A 16,591-nucleotide genomic window follows, 5' to 3' on the forward strand; every position below is an offset into this window, starting at 1 on the left:
ATTTTTCTTAATCACTATTTCTTTTGCATATTTTATTCGAACAATCTATATATATAATTATATAGACATTTGTGATACACTTTGTTTTTCACAAACTTTTTTATATAATCCATGGAACCGGCAATATTGAAAGAAGTACCAACAACGACATAAACAAGTTGCCGAATAACTAGAAAATACACAGATGTGTACGGCGACGGCGACTAAATGGATGACAAGTCACAGAATAGTGTGTAGATTTTTATAAGCATTTTGTTAAGCGATATTTGTGACAATCAACGTTAACGTTCTGACACTTTAACACCAAAGCGAATGACGTAGGTGGAAATTATGCATCGCCCTCGCCCACAAGCAACTTTCCTTCCTTTTCATTTGATGACGGCTCACACATCAAAGCGAGAATCGCTTATAAAAATAAATAGGCTTAAACATTGCAAAGGGATTTTCGGAATAGTTTAATGAAATGTTTCTGTGTTAAGCGAAATATTTGCCATTGCGTAAGAGGAAACGTTAGTAACATTCTTCTATATATTTGAGGGCGATACAAGTGAATAGTGTTTTTTTCTGTAAATTACAACATATTTTTGAGATATTACTTGTTTTCAGATTTTAATTACTTTACTATTATAATGACCAACAATTCTAATCGTACTATAATAATGTCCAAACTGCACATTTGTTCTAAAATAACGAGATTTAAAAACAAATTCTGTCGCGATTTTCTCCTCATCCATCACTTATTATTAATAAGTGATAAATTCGTTCAAAGCTTTCACTAGCGTATGTTTCCATTTAGTTTAGTGATTATATCATAGACTATATGTAAAAATTATGTACATTAATAAATGATAATCCGGTACCTCTTTTCTAAAGAGCTTATCGTTTCTTTACTCGCTTTAACCTAACTTTTCGAAATATCTCACGCTCCTTATATTTTTGCTCACACCTTAAATATTATCTTTAGCTTTGCTCCATATTGGGTGTGAAAGTTCTGAGTAAAGATTGACGCTTTAAACATAATTTATATGCATGCATATGTACATATATGCATATAATGGAGTCCCGGCGGGTGCCGAAGCTTTTCCCACTGGCGGCTACTTGGCGTGTCACATAGCAATTTCCAAAGCTGTTATCTGAACTTTAGCAGACATGTTTTTATATTTGTAGTACGATAATTGGTGGTACTGATCACTGCCACTGTGTGTAACGATGTCATAATAACCTCAATTATTTTAAATTGATTTTAAAAAGGCAGTCACAGTCGTAACGTTACTCTGCACATACACTGCTACAGTTAAAACCTCAAAGGCTGTTGCGAGAATGTCAGCTACACTGGCAGTCGTGCAGCTCCAGCGGTGTCACAGTAATAATCAACAACGCGCCACAAATGACGCGTTAGACACACATGTACTCGTATTTTATTTACAACAAACAAACCCACATCGACAATGTCACTTACATATATAGTTTTGATTGATAATTTTTTCCCGCAGCACATTGGCGCTTTTTCTCTTATCGTTGTTTTTGTGGATTTCTGTTGTCTCGTTGGTATAGCTTGGCTGGTTTTCTACTCTTTGCACGTTGCATGAGCTTTTTAGCTGCAAACGCTTTCATTGTTTTTATACTGATAAAAATATTCGCAGAATGAAGTCGTCACTTTGAATTGTTCAATTATAGGATTTGCCGCTGTGTCTGCCACAGCTGTAGCCGCAGTCGAAGCCACTCTAATATATACCACATATGACTAGAATGGATGATGTCAACGATGCTTTTACATTGGCGTCGCTGTAAACGCAACCAACGGCTTACTACGACTGTGCGTGCGTGCATGTGACACTTTGACAAATCGGCATGGCAAAGCGACTTGTTGCCGCTCCTCTCGGTTCTCACAGATCTCCTGCTTTATTAGTTGTTTTATACTTACACACTTCATTTCGCATACTTATTGCATTAAAAGCACTTGTTAGGAGCGGTACGATGCACAAGTTGGAAATATTTGTAGCAAACTTTAATTGACTTACAGGTCTTAATTTATGATCCCGTAAACCATAAAAAATCTCAAATCGGTTTTTGGCGCCTGGTAAACCAAATAAGGTGCCCCATATGTAAAAGGAAATTTAACATTTTAATTGAACTGGCAATTGAAAAGTATTCAATTTTATCATGTAATCAGAGCAATTTGTCTTACATTCATATTAATATATAATGTTCATGTACTACCGAACATCTTATGCTCTCGCAAATTTATTTATTAAATTTTATTAATATAAACACAATTTGACCCGACATATGTTGGAGAAGTTATGACCCGATTTTACTAATTTTTGGCACGGTGACATATTATTGGAAGAAAAATATTCCCTTTGAATTTCTTTAAAATATATGAGAGACTTACCTATATTTTCGTTAAAAAAATTATTAGAAGCACAGAGGTCTCAAGTTCCATATATGGGGCCTTGAAAACTTATGGACCGATTACGGCGATTTTTAGAAGGGCAGTATTTGTGCAAAGTTCTGTTCAGGTATCTTCACTAGCGCTTAACTTATATATTGTAAGCTAAACGGTTCATATCTCCATCTTTATAATGAAATTTAAGGTTTCTGGTGTTTTCCTTACAGAATTAAATAATTTTCAGTGGTTTTCAACATAATCTTGTATGGGAGGTGGGCGCGGTTTTAATCCGATTTCCTCCATTTTTGGTCTGTATAAGGTAGTGCCTAAAAGAAACGACTCTAGAGAGTTTCCTTGATATAGCTTTAGTAGTTTACGCAATATGTGCCACTTTCCCAAAAAAATTACATCCAAATATGTCCCTTTTTAGTGCGATTTATTGTGTAAAATTTTACTTCCATAGCTTTATTTAGGGCTTAATTATGACACTTTATAGGTTTTCGGTTTTCGGCATTTTGCGTGGCAGTGGACCGATTTCGCACATTTTCAACACCAACATCCTTAGGGTGCCAAGGTATATGTGTACCAAGTTCATTAAGATATATCAATTTAAACTCAAGTTATCGCTTGCACGGGGAGACGGACGGACGGACGGACGGACGGACATCCCTACTTCGAATCCACTCGTCATCCTGATCATTTATATACATATAACCCCATATCTAACTCTTTTATTTCTGGGTGATACAAACAACCGTTATGTGAACAAAAATATTATACTTCCTTTCGCAACTTTGATGCGAGAGTATAAAAACAATACGCTCGAACTGCAAATTACTCAACACCCGCTATAGCTAGGCGTATAAAAATATACCAAATATATAGTTTTTTAACACGTGGATTAAGGCTAACTCAGTTTTTAACCCATTAACTCAAGCGGACATTTTATTCAAACATTTCTTTCATACTTGCAAATAATTATAAATATTGAGTATGTATGACGTTTATAAAAAAATTAATTCCAACGAGAGAAAAATACACCAGATTTCTATTGGATAAAAAATTATAAGTTTAATATAAGGCATAACGTGACTATTTTGACAATAAATGGAAGTAGGAAATATTTTGATGGATATAATTATGGAAATGTCTATAAGTTATTGTGTTCCCTGATATAATATATGTTTTTGGAAATCCGCTTATTTCTTCAAACTTAGAAAACTATGAAAACTTTAATGTTTGAGTTGTGCTTATATTTCTTATCGTTCCTTTTAATTTTATTTTCTCAAGTTCCCTATTTAATTCTCCAGTGAAATGTAGATCACGTGATACTTTGTCAGCGAGGGTTTCAGCAACTATTGGCATTGGCATGCTCATCTGCCAATCAAAGCACACCAATGATGTCAGTATGACCACACTTTGACATAACTCTTTCTTTCTCATTCTGTCAGTTGTTTTCTTCGAAGCACTTGCTCGAGTGTTGATACAATAGACAAGAAAACAACACATCAAAACAAAATGAGGTATGAATTCACTACGAATCAATTGGTTGTATGCAACCGCAATGCGATCGATCACATCAACAATTGAAACGCTGCAGTCGTCGTCAGATGTTTATCTCCACAAATGGCTAGTGCGTTGTCAGTTAATATGGCTGTCTTGTGGCGAAATCGACTTGCAGTGTTAAGTAAAGATCGAATTCCCAGTGGGATGGTAAGTCGTCAGTTTTGTATTGATTTGGTGGATAAATAATAAATCATAAGTTCGGAACCATTTTGTACAATTTTTTACATTTGTAATTAAAAAAATAATTTTGGGTCAGAAATAAAATCGTATTGCCACTTTTTAGAAGAGCTCCTATGAAACTTGCAGGATGTAGTTTTGCTTTTATAATATTTTTTGGAATTGAATCAGTCGAATTGAATCCATTGCATGTCATATACTAACTGAACTGTAGAAAATTCCATCAATACTCCGTGATCAGTTTACACAAATGTGTCAATTAGATTTATTATCACTTAGTTATCTTCTAGCTTTGCCTTGTCACGATTCCTTTTATTGTGATCATCTATATGCATGTATTTATATATAAATACAGCGATCACAGCGCCTATCAGAATGTTCAACAGCCTCATCGAACATTTACCCATATTCTTCTTTCTCCGCCCGCCTGTGTTTTTGTATCTGTCTATCTTATTGACTGACTAGGCCAGCTTTGTATAGCCTGTCGATCGCTGTTTCGAACTTTGCCATGGCTTGTGGCAAAAACGCTATATGAACGTATAGTGGCACGTTTCGCCTCTTGTCTAGGCTGCTTGTTACTTGTCTGACAGTCTGTTTCGTGCGTGCATTACAAAATACTCTCTAACAGCAACGCTAACTTTGGTTGTAGCGTCAGCTTAAGTGGTGATTGCAAGAGACCTAAGATACAGTCAGCATCTAGGTGAACACATCCCAATTGTAATGTGTCCAGGGGATAGAAGAACACCTGACACATTCGACGTAATGGAGATAAGTAATGCCAATAGGAAATATAATTGGTACACTTCTCAATCTAATCGATTGCGTTCCATAATATATAGAACATAGAACTTGTTTGATTTCAGCATGTAGGTGTGTGTCAATAGTATTTTCTGAATTTCTTTAGTATCATTGAAATGTCATGTTTACCCAGATATATGATTTAATGTCATACATAAATGGAAGTATATTATAAAGCCAAAGTAAACATTGAAGATATATTTAAAATACGTTACGGAGAATTGCTGAAAATCTAAGTTTTATATTTCAAAAGTTACTTAAATACTTTTGAGTTGACTTAAAACCACTGATCGTTTTCCCTACACTGTTGCAGACAATGATTAATGCATAAAAGAATAAAGAATCAAACACATTCTCGACCGTTGAAATCCTTTTCCTACTGGCCCCAATGAAGTCATTTCATCTGTAGCCCAGCAGTAGTGACGTGCTCTGCTCCCTTGACGCAATCATTTAGCAGGGAATGCGTGCTCACAATAACCCTACAAAAAAGTTACAAGTTACCATCTCTGTAACCTCGGTATCGGGCATGGAGTGCACTTTTTAGCGATTGGCACTTTAGCAGCAACGAACTGGTTTTCTGGCGCTGCAGCAATGCACAGCTCAAAGTACCAGTATTAACATAAAAGTGTATTAACTGTCAAATATTGACAGCACATACTGATTCTGATTGTGGCGAAGTGAACTTTTAGCAGGTGCAGCAACACTTTGCAGAAACGTTACTTAAACGGCTGTGACCAGTGCGATGCGTACTCCGTTTCGCAAGACTCATGCTGCTTTCTATATTCGTTCAATCGTTTTTCCTGTCGCTTTTCCACGTTAACATTTTGTAATTTAATACAATTATAAAATAAAAGTGTGTCTCTGATTCTTATAACAAAAACATCAGCAAACATAAAAAGGACAGATAGGGAAAAAGTTGTGTTGCCATTTAGAAATGCTAATAGATTCAATTAAATGCTCAAGCAAAGGGAATAAATGTGTTGCACAAAGAATAACAATTTCAATGTGACAGTAATCCAACAACAATAGTGTGAGAAAATCATGACATAGGACTTCACAATTTCGTTTCATATAAAACAAATGTTAAAAAATTCATTCTTTATTCTGTTGTATTCACTCAAATAAAATCTTTCACTCTAATTCGTTTTAAAGTTCTAAGTCGAATTCAACCAATTTAGACAGTCGAATGATCACGTTAGTTTATAATAATATAATTTTTAATTTGAATGTAACCACATAAAAGTTCACTTGTATGGAGATTGTACATTCCACTAAGTATTGATAGGCTTAAGTAATTGATAATTGAACTAAAGTTTTAAAATTTCGAATCCCCAATTAGCATAGTAATTTCCCATTTTTCTTATTTTATTGTCTTTTAGGTCGTTTCTTCAGAACATAATAAAACTTAGTTGCGATTTTATTAAATGACCATATTTCAGTATCCGCACCATGTAAACTGTGCCAAAATGGTATAAATAATATTTTGTAAATTTAATATTGTAGATATTGCAAGGCACTCAGGACAACTGTGTTATATTTTTGTTATGATGACAGATGTCGGCCACATGTAGCAAATGTTATAATTTCTCATCAATTCGTGCGAAAAAGCGTGATTTGAATACAAATTTTGATAGCATCGTCGTTTTAAAATCCCTATCAAATGCCGACAAATTTCATTTAAAAATGCAACACTTTGAACAAAATATAAAAGCATCGTATATTATTAGAAATAAAATTTGTTTGATTTCCATTATAAATATGCCTCTAATACAAATTTGAGTTAGTTTATTCCGATAGTTTTTATTTCTATGCGTATATTAAAATGTGGCATCCCTAAAATTTAGTAAAGACATAAACCCATCAAGCTGGATCAGCCCACATTTACTAGCACAAAAAAAACTCCGCCCAGTCCAGAAATTGTTACTGAATTAGTAGATAATAAGAATACATATCGTCTAATTACCAACACTTTAGCTTAAATAAATCGAGTATATAATAATGAAACTGATTTGATGTAATATTTCGCAAATAATACTTACGCATTGTAAACATAAACACTGCATTATTTCTTTGTGGTCTCTCTCGCTCGCTCATTGGTCATGGTTGACTGCGATAAAAATGCGAAAAACCCCTGTTAGAAAAGAAATGCCAAATGAAATGTATTGTATCAAAATATAATGAGTTATTGTTAAAAATTAGTATTAATAGTTGATATGCAGAATACAAATTGTAAAAATTGGGAAAAGGTTATAGCAAATTACTATCTACTGATATATAATACATAATAAATATTCAGCAGCCTTTATTTTATCAATCGATGCCAATGAAATTCGTAATTGCTGGCATCACATTCAGTGCGAAACAAATTTAGGAAAGAATGTTGCGGGGAGAGGGAATGATGTTGATTGAAGTACAATGAACGAATTCTCTCTCTCAGCTATCAAACAACAGCCATTTTGATTTATGGCTTTATGTACCGTTTGGCGAATATGCGACACTCTTTGACGGCGCTCTGTTGTGTGCATATTGTTTTTGCTTTTCAGCGATACTGTAATTGGTGTATAAATGTTTGTTGTTTAGTAGTTGTATGTGTTTTTATTTCGGCTATTGTTTTTCCTTTCTTGCATAGGTGGGAGTAGCAATTGAGTATACATATCCATACATTCATATATGTAAATTTGTATGTAGGTACACTATTGTGCGATAAAATTAGATTAGACTGGAATTGATTACGTTGAGAATACTCAACTTAAGTAAAAGAGGATCAAAGTTTAGTATAAATATACGAAGAGCATAAAAATTAATTATTAAAAAACTCTGTCTTATTATTGACTCGATTTCATACATTATTTTTAAATGTTCTCGAGAATACATCTCATGAATAAAATTTTAAGAAGACAGTACTAGTGTTTGTCGTACTTAAATACTTTAAATATGTTTTACTTAAAATGTATAATATTGCCTTAACAAATTTTATGGTTTAACTAATGTATACTAACCAAAAGTCTGGAATAAGATTAAAAATACCTGTGGAGAACAAAAAGTCGCTATATAATATATATGTACATATATTCATAGCTCTTGTGGAGAGAATTGAATTTGGCCTGGATTAAATATGATATACCAATAGGTAGTACGTTCACATAATTTATAGAGTCAAACATCGGTTCAAACGAAAAATATTGATAATTATTTTGTATACATACGTATACAGTTGAACTCGCTCAACTGGAATTCTATAACTCAAAAATCTCCATAACTCGAACTCTTAAATTGGCAATAGCGTTTAGAAGCTAAATTTCATACAAATTTTCTTCCATAAATCGAACCAAATCGAATCAGAAATTAGAATTTTAAAAGCGTCCCTATATTGTCTGGAGGCGAACAAAAAATATGATATAACACTTATGGATTGAATGAATCTTGTAATAATAACATGAGCAAAACAATAGCAGACTGCAATAAACCAAATTACAGAATACGTGTTTCAACATATGTATGTAAATATAACTTTTTGCGAAAAAAAAAATTATTTATATATAATTATATTTATATTTTACAGCTTTTTAAAAAAATATGTTTTAATGAAAACTTCTAGTCTCTCTAACTCGAAGAGTTTTTGTGTATTATGGTGATTTGGGCAAGGGAAGTTATATTTTTTTCGAATTTCGAATTGCAATTGGTAAGCGATGCCAAAAATACTAGGTATTGGGATATATTAAAAATAGATTCAGAAAATTGAAAGCCTTGAATAATTTGCTTCCTGTAAATAGTCCTGGTTTTCTTCTATATAACTTTAAAAATTTATCCTCATTTTGCTTTTAATTATTTCTCTCCATTCTACAAAACGTGTCAATCATTTTTACTGTCACCAAGGGTGACATCTAGCTGCGGATAGCGAGAACATGTATGCAGTTGTTTTAGCAATGCTCTATACTATTTATCGACAGTTAACCATTATTTTCAGCAGATGTCGCTGAAAGCACCATTCTACCATATACTCCTAAAAGTATGTTACGTTTTTCATAGGGGAAAAAATTGACAGAGTGTATATAAAATGGAAAGGCGCACTCATTTAAGTTCTCTGATATTGATGATTGTTAATCCATCATTTGTATACAAATTATATGAAATGAACATTATATGAACATAAACCATTAGTATCAGCATCAACGACACATTGCTAATACTCGCTTACATTTATCTGAAACAATAAAATAATATTTTTTTTTATAAAATATGCCAGATCCGTTATCAATCCGTTTTCGCCTGACTGCGTTTCTATATATTGTCCTAAAATAATTGCCACAAAGCGTGCTATTCTGTATACAGGTATGTATGTTTGTTCGAAGATACCCAGCAAGGATTAACTGTTCAACTGCTGTTCTGAATGTCTGTTTGCAATAGTGCTATAGCTATATATAATATTTGTAATATAAGAGATAATGAGTGATATATCTTCACGAATCGTTACACTGATTTTGTTAAGTATTTTTAACATTATTGTTGCAGTCATTAGCATAGATAGACTAGAAGGGGTAAAAACTTAGATTTCTGGTGTTAATTTTTTAATTTCATATCATAATTTTAGTCTTCTTAAATTATACTTGATGCTTGCTCAGAAAAGTTAACAAATCTCCGATTCTGCTTGAAGAAAATTTAGCGTTTTCATTGGTGTGTTTTGCTATTGTATAGTATATCATGTCAATTGGCGCGTACTTAGATCCATATACATATATAATATAGATATGCATACACAACGTTTAGGAAACTGTAAAATATTCGTATATTTGGTCCGGGCGTCATTTCTTCACCCACAAGATATCAACAAACAGCCCTTCTAATGCCTCTGCATGGAATAATTGAAACGGAAGCCTGTATTTGACAGTTAAAACCCACACAGCGTACCTATACATACATTAAGTGAGTAAAGAGAGGGAAAGGGGGAGCATAGAAATGCCGGTGAGCAGTTTGGCTTTTGTTGTAGGCGGCGACGGGCCGGATATGAAATTATTTTGTTGATGACAAAAGCCAAAACAAACAATGGAACAGAGGAAGAATACGCCACAGCATGTGGCAGTAACAATGGAATAGGACGTGGTAATTTGAAAGGGATCGTCATAGTTGGTTGCACATCAAACTAGTACTGAGTGCATAGAATACTCATATTACTGGTTTGAAGGATTGAAAAATGGCTGAAACAGATATTATACCGTATTTTTGCACATGAAAAGCTTTAAAAAATATCAGCATCCAAAATATCCTGTTTATTCCTTATTCCAAAGGCATATCCTGTTTATTCCTTGGCGTATGATTATATCAAGCTTGTCATTCTGCTTTATATACATATAGGTCTATATCATACTCGAAGTTTCGTGCTACAATAAATATTCGATTTTCCTATATAGAGAATAACATCAAATTGTTCAAAAATCGATTAAAAAAATTCCAAAAGCTTAACACTCTCATTCGTGCTGGTCTATGTTTGTCGCGTATCCGAGGAATTTAATGCATTTTGTTATGAACAACATTTTGTAGCCTTCAGAACAAATATTTTCTTTTTCCCAAAGTGATCCCCCCGAATTCCCTTCTCTCACCATACAACAATTTCCGTGCATTAGTGGCTTCACATAGTTTCATAAATACGAGTACAAACATCAGAAAATAGATTATATTTTTATATGTATTAAGTAACGGGTGATTTTTTTGAGGTTAGGATTTTCATGCATTAGTATTTGACAGATCACGTGGGATTTTAGACATGGTGTCAAAGAGAAAGATGCTCAGTATGCTTTGACATTTCATCATGAATAGACTTACTAACGAGCAACGCTTGCAAATCATTGAATTTTATTACCAAAATCAGTGTTCGGTTCGAAATGTGTTTCGCGCTTTACGTCCGATTTATGGTCTACATAATCGACCAAGTGAGCAAACAATTAATGCGATTGTGACCAAGTTTCGCACTCAGTTTACTTTATTGGACATTAAACCAACCACACGAATGCGTACAGTGCGTACAGAAGAGAATATTGCGTCTGTTTCTGAGAGTGTGGCTGAAGACCGTGAAATGTCGATTCGTCGCCGTTCGCAGCAATTGGGTTTGTGTTATTCGACCACATGGAAGATTTTACGCAAAGATCTTGGTGTAAAACCGTATAAAATACAGCTCGTGCAAGAACTGAAGCCGAACGATCTGCCACAACGTCGAATTTTCAGTGAATGGGCCCTAGAAAAGTTGGCAGAAAATCCGCTTTTTTATCGACAAATTTTGTTCAGCGATGAGGCTCATTTCTGGTTGAATGGCTACGTAAATAAGCAAAATTGCCGCATTTGGGGTGAAGAGCAACCAGAAGCCGTTCAAGAACTGCCCATGCATCCCGAAAAATGCACTGTTTGGTGTGGTTTGTACGCTGGTGGAATCATTGGACCGTATTTTTTCAAAGATGCTGTTGGACGCAACGTTACGGTGAATGGCGATCGCTATCGTTCGATGCTAACAAACTTTTTGTTGCCAAAAATGGAAGAACTGAACTTGGTTGACATGTGGTTTCAACAAGATGGCGCTACATGCCACACAGCTCGCGATTCTATGGCCATTTTGAGGGAAAACTTCGGAGAACAATTCATCTCAAGAAATGGACCCGTAAGTTGGCCACCAAGATCATGCGATTTAACGCCTTTAGACTATTTTTTGTGGGGCTACGTCAAGTCTAAAGTCTACAGAAATAAGCCAGCAACTATTCCAGCTTTGGAAGACAACATTTCCGAAGAAATTCGGGCTATTCCGGCCGAAATGCTCGAAAAAGTTGCCCAAAATTGGACTTTCCGAATGGACCACCTAAGACGCAGCCGCGGTCAACATTTAAATGAAATTATCTTCAAAAAGTAAATGTCATGAACCAATCTAACGTTGCAAATTTTATGCGTTTTTTTTTTTTAAAAAGTTATCAAGCTCTTAAAAAATCACCCTTTAGAATATGCCGATAGCCAAAACTTCACGTTCTAAATAGTTCAGAACCACTTTATACGAATGTCCTGTTACATAGAGTTGTAGTGAATAAAATGGATGGCAAGATATTTAGTTCGTGCGGACTGGTGACAAATTAATTTTTATTAGACCAGTTCGTATTTTGTTACATACCTCAACCAACATTGATGTTAGTTTGCACACCGGTTATATACGAAATAGAATCCTACCTTTAAAGATGTTGTTGTTTGTTGTTGTAATTAAGAATTTCATCATTTGAAAATTCGCTTCAATGAGCAAATTTTCAATCAGCTTTGGAATTTTTATAACAAAAGGGTTGAATGTTGGCATGAAATAGTGGCGAGTAATATTGAACTCACGTTTCGTAATGAAAAAAGTTCAAAAAGTGGGAAAATTAAAAAATAGCATTATTATATATACAGTTAAACATAAATATATATAAATTACTTTCTGGTCCGATCATATGTATAAGGTGGGAAGTATTACGGAATGATAGCCAGAACGAAAAAAATAGCCTCAGAGTGATGCACATCGAAAGGACCTTATCCTTCCAGTATAACAATATCATTCGATCCATGCTGACCTTAAGTCTGTACTTCAGTTTTTTTATCATAATTAAATATATGATAAAATTTGGTTCCTAAGTTATTGCTACCAAAGTGAAGCTATCGCTGATAGCTTTGAAAACATTGAATTTCGTGTTTTGATAAAATATTGTTTCATGTTTCACCGATGATGTCAAGCTATGCATTAATAAGTGTGACAACATAACTGCCCCAACATATTAAGGAGTCATGAAGACAATTGTCTTGTGACAATGGATGAAACATGGACCCATCACTACGTAATTGAGTCCTTTCGGGCGTTGAATTGTGACGAAAGCGTGGATACGAGTATCATAGAAGTTCGTTTTTAATACAATATAAATATATATTCAACCTAATTGTGTTATTATCAACAATCTTATCATGTTTATAAAATATTTTATTTTTCTAATTACTAACTCAGTTATTCATTTCTCTTTCCAGAGTTTCACTCCAAAACGAATCAAAATTGAATGAGTAGAGTTTAACACTACTTTATCACAGAATCTACAACTTATTTTTGGAGTTTTAATTTACTAAACAATGTTGGCTAACGTTAGAATAAACCTCTACAATTAGAAAAGTTAAGACGATATTAAACTTGAAAAGCAGAAACGCAAATCATTTTTATACCTCAAACACTTTAAGCTAATAACGAATTGTATACTGTACTTACATAGGTGTTCAGATTTAAGTAAGTATTTTTATACAAAATATGCCAATTTGTTATTAATTAATCTCGTAAATTGCTTTCTCCAATCCAGGTTAGAATCTACAGTACTGTATATATACATATATAAGTATCCATATAAGTTGTATAGCTGAAAACCAAGTAGCTTCAAGCGCCTGTACAGCAACACGAAGCCTATAAGCGCACACGCCCATCCAAAAACCGACTCCGCCAGCTCCATCAACAAAAGTAAAGAAGTTTCCCAAGAAACATTATATTCAGCAACCCGCTACCCCTAACCACGATTAACACCGCCACCACGTTTACCACAGACACAATAGAATCCTTCAATATGACGATGAGTACAAATAATTGTGAAAGTATGGCGTCATACTTTTCCAATTCCTATATGGGACCCGAAATGCACCATGGTCACTATCCGGGCAATGGTGTTACCGATCTCGATGCACAACAAATGCATCACTACAGTCAGCATCCAAATAATCAGGGCAATATGCCCTACCCACGTTTCCCGCCCTACGATCGTATGACCTATTACAACGGTCAGAGTATGGAGCACCAAGGTTACTCTCGTCCCGACAGTCCTTCCAGTCAGGTGGGTTTGTCACAACAGCCGCAAGTAAATGGTAGTCCACTACTTCAGCAACAGCCCCAACCCCAGCAGCAAGTAGCGCAACAACAGGCGCAACAGGTTACGCAACAAGCACAGGCGACGCCTCAGCATCAGCAACATCCGCAAGTGACGCAACAGGTGACACATCCAGCCCAACAACAGCAGCAACAACAGCCTGTAGTATATGCCAGTTGTAAACTGCAAGCAGCCGTGGGCGGCTTGGGAATGGTGCACGAAGGTGGTTCACCGCCCCTAGTCGATCAAATGGGCGCCCATCACATGAATGCACAGATGAGTTTGCCACACCACATTGGGCACCCACAAGCACAGGTGATTAGACTTATAATATTTACATAAATTTATAATGTATTTGAACTAAGGCAGTTCCTCGCACGAGTACATACAGACCAGAGAATATTTAACGCTAGATCGCAAATAGAACATAACTACAATATAATAGTTGTTGAGATGTACTTGTGTGTATCTGTATTATGCACAAATGAACTCGTAGGCATGGCATACATATACCTCTTCATATTCAGGAATAGCAAGGATATAAAAACTGTTCATATGTAATATTTCTTCATATAAACGGAAATTAAATTTTTTAAGAAACAGATAATATTTGTATGACATGAATGTTGCTTATTTACATACTCATTTTACCACATGTCTCAAAAATCTCTGATAAGTTTAATATTCCTCTTCTATGAAGATGTCTTGTTCTTCTTTATGCAATTAATATAAAACAGGATGTTTTCGTTCTTGATAAAATCTAAACTTTAAATTAAATTTTTCTTGCTCAAATTTTACGAAAATTTAACATAAATACAAATTCTATATTTTACAATGTCGCAGTTGGGTTACAACGACGTCGGAATCCCAGATGTTAATGAGGTAAGCGAAGTCACTAACTTCGATCAGCAAAGTGTAGTGAATAATAATACGTTTAGTTTTTTGTATTTAATTTTGACCTAATTTTAAATAACCCAACTCCAATGTTCAGTTTGTATTTATTTTATTTGTCATTACATGATAATATTAAGCAATGCATATATGTGTATGTAACAACTATTGAACTTTACTTGTTTTGTGTCTCTATCTACATATTAATTTATTGAATTTGCCTTCGAAGGTTCATCAGAATCATCATCAAATGAGCATGTATGGCCAACAACAGACTGGCATTCCACCCGTAGGCGGACCACCACAAACCATGATGCATCAGGCTCAGGGACCACCACAAATGCATCAGGGACATCCTGGACAACATACACCACCATCACAAAATCCAAATTCGCAGTCATCAGGGATGCCATCGCCATTGTATCCCTGGATGCGCAGTCAATTTGGTAAGTGTCAAGGAAAGTGCCTCAAAAATTCCATGAACGTATTAAGTGGAATTTTTTCTTACTCTCATTCAAGTAAAATGTTGTGAGTACTTGTAGTTGAGTTGAGTAGAATTGAGTAGTGTGTTGAATTGAGGTGTGCATGCAACGATCTCATTGTATAATGTGGTGGATATACATATAGTTTTATTTAGTTGGTCCAATTAGATTCGATTTGTGTGAGAGTATTCGTATATGAACGCGGTCTAATTAAACATATTACACGTACATACATATGTACATGTATTAAGTGTGTGATGGCAACCCTCTCCAAGGGATGTTTTCTCTCACACTGCGCTGTAGAATGCTACATAACAGGCGTACACAGCTATCATACCAAATAACAATAAGACGAAACAGTTAGGGATCCTTAACATTTTGCAAAATGGAGCGGAACGAATTTACGGAAATTAAAACTGCAAACAAAAGTAAAATTTGCAAGTATTTAAATTCACTGCCATTGTGACGAAACGAAAACATTGAGATTGAAAGGATTTCTAAAATTTCACGACCTTGAAATGCTCTCATTTGTATAAAGTTATACGTACATACATATATTCGGAAAGAAAGGTAAAAGGTTTGGACAAAAATTGAGATTTTTACGCAATGGTATTTGTACCTGTTGGGTTGGTATAAGCAAGGCTTGTATAGAAACACTTTGAACTAGGACTAGGTAGAGAAAATTCTTTCATCAGTAAGCGCCTTCTGTGCGAGCGAATTTTGATATTTGTTTCAGTTCCTAAAAAATGTTACGTACATATGTAAGTTGTCTAGGTGCTCGAGTCAATGAACTGCCGGATAGAACTTTATGCATAGTCTCGCAATCATTGAAAAACAGCTTTATTTGAATATTCCTTGAGTTTATTTATTTTTTTCTACTTTTTAGAGTTTAGTTTGCAATCATCTGGACCGTGAGTCGCCGTATTTTAATGTGTGTGTTTTTTAAGCCAGATTGAGATGTAAAGCAAAATTGATTACCCCCATTAGTTACACGTTATGTGCAATGGATGCCATCAATTTATTAATCTCTGGAACACGGTTTGCGTATTTTTTCAACTTCGTCGTCATGTATTTGCAAATGCAGTTCGGTTGTCGTTATTCTGGCTATTGGCTGTTTATACGTGGATTTGTTTGTTTTGGTTGTTTTCAAAGTTCATTCATGGCCCATGCAAAGTTGTTGTCAATTTCATGCGATATGTTGTTGTATGCGGCTCAAACATTGGTTAAGCCTCTCAACCAACATTGGTCTTATTTTATAAATTTCTTTCTTTCTCACTTTATAAGCTGTTTGAATTCCCGTGCATTGCAACATCGCTTTCAAATGAAAAGTTCACTTTTTTGTATAAGCATCACAAAGGCCTGGCGATTTGGTATGATGTTGTTGTCCAAAT

General features: G+C 34.7%; 1 protein-coding gene across 6 annotated transcripts in view; it reads left to right on the plus strand.

Moving 5' to 3' along the window:
- LOC105219617 (homeotic protein antennapedia) overlaps positions 1 to 16,591 on the plus strand; it is a 159,039-nt gene that overhangs the window by 127,613 nt on the left and 14,835 nt on the right. For 5 of the 6 annotated variants that reach the window (XM_054235945.1, XM_054235937.1, XM_054235935.1 and 2 more), the window contains 4 exons: positions 12,953 to 13,202; positions 13,273 to 14,142; positions 14,671 to 14,709; positions 14,948 to 15,164. In XM_054235945.1, the coding sequence (XP_054091920.1) occupies positions 13,531 to 14,142; positions 14,671 to 14,709; positions 14,948 to 15,164 (868 nt within the window). In that variant the 5' untranslated portion in view covers positions 12,953 to 13,202; positions 13,273 to 13,530. The remainder of the gene's footprint in view (positions 1 to 12,952; positions 13,203 to 13,272; positions 14,143 to 14,670; positions 14,710 to 14,947; positions 15,165 to 16,591) is intronic. The other variant, XM_054235962.1, reaches the window with a different exon arrangement.

This window comes from Zeugodacus cucurbitae, chromosome 2 (assembly GCF_028554725.1).
Source record: "Zeugodacus cucurbitae isolate PBARC_wt_2022May chromosome 2, idZeuCucr1.2, whole genome shotgun sequence".
Taxonomy (NCBI): domain Eukaryota; kingdom Metazoa; phylum Arthropoda; class Insecta; order Diptera; family Tephritidae; genus Zeugodacus; species Zeugodacus cucurbitae.